Consider the following 5,991-nt stretch of genomic DNA (forward strand, 5'->3'; position numbering starts at 1 on the left):
AAAACTTAGATATAGTTCCATTGATGCTTTTGTGTTGTTGTCTAATCAAAATTGGAATTTTACCACAAATAATCTATGTGGACATTTAATGCAACCCTTTATTATTATTACAGATTAATAAAACTCCAGTTCTGAATTTAAAAATAATACTAAAACTGCATGTAAGTTTTGTCAACTATAACTCAAGACAAAAAACTAGCAACAATATAGTTTTGACTAAATGAAATTATCAATTTAAGCATACTTTATACATTGCTGAAAACACACTTTATATTAATTTGTCCCAACCAGGAACTACTTAGATAAGCTTTGTCCTTAAATACCTAGTGATATTGATACCATAACATAGAACATGATGTTTACTTGCTTCTAGCTACACTAGTTTTATTTTACATTGGTAAAATGCATAAATAGTCAAAAGAAGCTACAAATCATGCAAAGTTATCCTCCACCACTAAGTTCTTAGATGCAAGTCAAGAGCTTATAGAGCTAGAATTTGTCCTCCCATCAGCCACTGCTCCATAACGAGTTAGATCGAAATATTCTAATAGCGTTGAATATAACTCAATGTATTCAGCTGAGCCATCAGAAGGGCTATTATCTAGTGAAGGTTGTTTAGCTGAATCAACAGGAGGAATTTCATATGGGGTAGGATAATCAGCTAGAGGTTCTGGAGCTAAAACGGTTTTATCCCTGACAAATGCTATGTCAATTTCAGAACTAACTATATAAACAACTGCTATACTCAAAGCTTGATGCTAGTATATTCTTCATTTTTGGCACAGATCCTGAAAGTATGCTTTGCTAACTCCTAGTCTCCTACTACTATTATTAGCACTTTTGCATGGGACTGACCGTTTTTAATATGTTTAGTTTATAATCTTAAGTTGCTTGAATTATGCTAAACTTAATCTTGTTATATGCTAAACGTAGAGTTTTTCTTTAAAATTGTAACTGTTTGACACATTCATAAGCTTTTATGTTGTCATAAATTTCATTTAGTACTATGCAAGTTTTAGAAACAGATCCTGCATGGTAATGGTGCACAGTTAATTGGTGCCTCACTACTTGAAAAGGGGTATTCTATGACAAGGAAACATGACAATCCCTGTGTATGGCTTTAGGGATTTAGCCCCCCTTAATGGAATATGGCTTTAGGGTGTATTTTTTATTTTGGCCTTACACTTTATTTTAATTCAAAAATTTCTATTCTATTTCTATTTTCTCTATTTTCTTCCTCTAAACCAAATACACACTTATTATTTCCTTTCTCCCTTCTTGGACCGCAAGTGAGACCCCTTAAGCACCACTCTAGTAGTGAGCTTCTCTTATGCCCCTAGCAAGGTATAATACCACAAAAATAATATTGGATACACCAATAGTTTTCTATTGGTCTGCTAGATACATCAATAGTAACAACGAATGCTCTAATGTAACCACTTTGAAAAAAAGACAAAGTTGTAACTTGGTTGATCATCTTTTTCTTCATACTTTATAACACAAAATAATTGAAATGGAAAACTACTTCATAATTAGAATTGGTAAAAATTAGCAGCAAGTTACAACATCAAGTCTTCATTCTCTGGTATTTTGTGATAAACTTAATAACCAAGAATGACATACTGTGAAATTTACTCCTCTCAGCCAGTTAATATACATGAATTCCTTACCCAACTGTTTGAAACAACACACAACCTCTCTAGATTCACTCTAAGAAGATCTGGCGGCAGTTGAATGGCTGGTATGAAGGGAAATGCTTATATTTACACTTTGAGTACATACTACATAAGGCTAGAAAAAGTACTTAGTTCACTTATTTTATATATAATTTCTGGTTAATAATTCCCAGCACTATTTAGGACATCTTTCTCCACTTCAAAAAGTGTCTTATTTGTGTTTCTTTTGCATCAATATAGTGTGATGATTGTCATTCCTTCGGAAATAAATGTAAAATTGATGATTTTGATTTGGTATTAATCGGAGAGTTTACAAGAAGCAGCAAACCCATAAAATGGCCTATAATGTTTGACTAGCAAGGCTACATTAATCCATCAAAGCCAATCCAACATTAAGTTAATTATCCTTATCGAAAGAGACTTATCGTTAATTTTGAAATATTTAAATTTTGCTATTTCCCCTTTTTAAGCCATCTCATGTGTTGGTGTTATTATGTAATTTCTTTTCAAGTGTTAACTCGATGAGTTCCATTTCTCAAAAAAGTTGTTACAAGTTGGAAATTAAGTAGCTGAAGAATCCAAAAGAGAATCGAAGAAATGGAAATTCTTGAAATTGCTAAGGATTAGATCAAGTGTCTAGTGTAAGATTTAAATAGAAGATTTTTTTGGTTGTCAAGATATCCTATAAGCAACATTATCATAATAAAGGAACAAAGTTGGCAACACTATCCCTAGTGTCTGTCATTTCTTTTTCATTTTTGCTATTTTCTGTTTCTGCTCTTGTTGCTTTGTGGGTAGGATACCCCTTTAATGAGTTTTTTATTTGGCTGATAAAGAAAAGTTGCTGACAAACAATAATTTGATTATCTATTTAGAGAATTTGGCATTTAAGTTCCTATGGTATGACATGTTCAATTTTTATTTCCAAGTCATTGTTCTCTTCTTTGTTCTTTCTTGGTAAAATTGTAATGCATATGCTTTGCCTTACTCCTATTCAGGTGAAAATCCTTTGCTTGCAGTAGCTGTTATCTACATTGCCAATACAAGAGAGGTAACTGTTATCTATAGGCTTAATTGTTTAACTGATTTATGGTCCCAGTTTATCATTTTTGGATTGATAATTGATTTTCTTGCAGTTTATCATGTTCGGATAATTGGTTTGGTCAGCTTCTACTAAGTTATGATGTTTGGATTGATAATACTAGGCTACATTCTTTCCCTTGCTTATACTGTTTATGTTAATAGTGATGTTTATGTGGCAGAAATAGATAAATGTTCTAATAATAATGGAGCAGGCTGTAAAGGTGCAAGAATGGTCTTTTTGTGTATCTAGTGGACTAGTGGTTAATTTGTTTGAGTTTAATTTCTAATAACCCTGAACATGACAACACCCAAGTCCATCATAGAAATCATCAGAACCATTCCCTGCAGCAGCAACAACTTCTTGTTTTTTCTTGTCTAGTCCATGATCCCTTGCACTTGTCAAATCACTAGGCATGTTGGTGGAGTTGTGCTTCTTACCATTAGATTTATGGTTATTAGAATGTCCATCTGATTTAGCAAACACCTTGTCACCTTTCACAGACTTTGAACAAAGACCCCCCATATGTAAAACTCAATCTTTGTACAGAAAAAACAAAAAAAACTCCTCCTGTAGCAGCTCAGGTCATCCAAATCAGGAACTGATATAAATTATATTAGAGCATACTTTTTTCAAAATGTTGTGGTGAAGTGTTGACATCTTGTATATATACGTATGCTTTGGTGAAGATGGAAACTTGCAGTTATAACAAATGAGTTCAATTGTTGGTGCCTATGGCTACAATGAGTTCAATTGTTGTCATCTACCTAAAATTCTGAGTCATATTAAAAAGGAGAAAGTTTTTATTTATTTTTCTTAGTAGGATTCAATTAATAGCATAGACAGATTTGCAATATGTGAAAACATGTAACAACTTGCCTAATTCTAAAGCTCATGTTGTGCCATATTCTTTGACCAAACTAAGCATCATAATTTCATTTGGAAACATACCTTTATTCAAATTATTGCAATGAATATAGGCTGCAATCATAGCACTCCAAGAAATGATACTAGCCTTAGACAAGCCATCAAAAACCCTTCTCACATAAGCTAAATTTTCACATTTAACATACATATTAATCAAAGCAGTACATAGAGGAACTCCTGATTTTCCACACTTCCCATTTCTCATTACATAAGCAAGCATGGCTTTCCCCAATTTCAAATAAGCAAGTTCTGCCAATACATGTGTGATGCTTATAATTCCAATTTCACTAGGCTTGACTCTCATAACATGCGTATCTCTCAAAAGGTCCAATGCTTCATGAAGCAATCCACTTCTATCATAGCTCCTAATCATACTGCTCCAAGAAACAACATCCTTGTTCTCAATCTTATCAAATAATAAGCGTGCCATTAGTGGCAATAAGCAGTAGCTTAATTTAAACAAAAGCAAGGCACCTGATGGGTCAAAACACCTTAGTTTTGTGTAATTTGAGTTTGATCTTCTGCTCAAGGTCATAATTGTTTTGTACTTGCTGTCTGTATTTATTGAACAAAATTAGAGAGAGCGGTAGGCAAGCTTCCACTCAAGGCATTGTTAGAAAATCTGGTGTAGTTGACTACCATTAGCAAATGCAATTTAAGATTGTACTAATTACACAAAATGAGCAAAATGCATCTAAGCCTGTATCATTACCTGCATTTTCCTCTATAGTTTCATATCCCCATCAGGCACTACACATCCAATTTAAGCAATTGATTCATCAATAACTCAATCGGATTAAGCAAATCTGTTTATCTTTATATTAAATGAACCATTAAGCTTTTAAGAACTGCACAGTGACAAGTTTATATGAACTTCACAATTCTGTAGGCTAAGTTATTACATGGTTGTTAGTCCATGCAGTCTAGTCATATGAGCATTAGTAATGTTACATAATTTGGTTGAGCATAAGCCGAATTACTTTGGTGTAGTTCAACTAGGTTTGGCTCTGAGTTCTTCTAATGCCATTACTTATTAGTTCTCAAAGGTTATTTTCTGCAAAATGTGATACATATCGTTGTTGTGGCAGTATGGCCCATGGCTAATTGGCATATGCTTTTTATTTTTAGGTTATCATTTACTACTGCTAATTGGCCTTGTTGTGGAAGCTGTTTGATTATAGCAACTCCAAATAAAGCACATTGATACTACTGCTTATATATACATGTATATGTGTAAAGCAGATTGTTACGTCGTTTTTAATTGTAATTCCTAGCTAGTAGCGGCTGTAGTTTATGTACATTGTGCTGTTTTGTGCTCACTTGAAATCTGCACTCACATCATTTTAAGCAGAGATAAATGTCAACTTTTTAGAATGATTTGATTTTTCACAAGTGTTTACTATCCCCTCAATCAATTCTGGCCTTAAGTGGCATGATGGTAAAAAACAGTGGTTAGAAATTCATCAGCCTTTGTTCCATTCATAGGATTAATAGTTGGTGATGGGTGTCCACTAATTATATGTTAGGATAAGTAAAGCTTAAAGTGGAATAATCCAACATCCATGAAGTTTGTAAGCTGTATACCTGAAACACTATATTTAGTAGATTAGAGGATAGTAACACTTGGTTTTTTCATTCCTTTGCCTGATGGCAAGCATTGCATAGGTTGCAAATGGGTAAAATATATTTTGTAAGTTGTATACCTCTAAAGTTCCATAACTGATTTTGGTTCTTCAAATCCAAATCGAGGCACTTCATGTTACTGCACTGGGGACAGGAATATGGTGCACCCAACTTGGACCACCATAAACCTACTATCTCTGAAATTGATAGCATTAAGGCACTGTGAAAGTATTTGGTGTGCAAATAGAACACAATGGAATAATGTGTCTAGCTTCATTCTCCTCGGTTCCACCCTTTAACCAAAATGTACCACTTTTATTACCTTGTGTCCAGTTTAATTCTCTTTGTAAAATGCACCAAAATATAATAAAACACATATTATGTTCCACCCCATATAACAACCCCCTCCCCTAGTATGCATGTTCTTTTTTCCTTATTAAAAGTTAGTAATTCCAATAACATGGACATGAAGTGTGTTGTGTGCAGCTTGTTAGACCAAAATCACTCGTTTCACCAATAGGATATGTCTCAACAATCTGGACTAGTTTTGAAAATAGTCTGCATAAACTAGAATTCCTTTGATTCATCACAGGCCAAACTAGAATACCTTTGATTCATCAGAGGCCATACTATAATCCCTTTGTCTAAATATTCTAGACAACAGAGGAGAGGATGAAGTAAGTG

General features: G+C 33.6%; 1 protein-coding gene across 1 annotated transcript; it reads right to left on the reverse strand.

Moving 5' to 3' along the window:
• Nucleotides 1-473: 473 nt before the first annotated feature.
• LOC114401888 (pentatricopeptide repeat-containing protein At1g11290, chloroplastic-like) lies at nt 474-4,114 on the reverse strand. Its single transcript, XM_028364467.1, has 3 exons — nt 3,709-4,114; nt 3,051-3,251; nt 474-703 (listed from the first exon to the last, which is right to left on the reverse strand). Exons 1-3 carry the CDS (start codon nt 4,112-4,114, stop codon nt 474-476), a joined length of 837 nt encoding a protein of 278 aa, XP_028220268.1.
• Nucleotides 4,115-5,991: the final 1,877 nt, after the last annotated feature.

The sequence above is a fragment of the Glycine soja genome, chromosome 20 (assembly GCF_004193775.1).
Source record: "Glycine soja cultivar W05 chromosome 20, ASM419377v2, whole genome shotgun sequence".
Lineage (NCBI taxonomy): Eukaryota > Viridiplantae > Streptophyta > Magnoliopsida > Fabales > Fabaceae > Glycine > Glycine soja.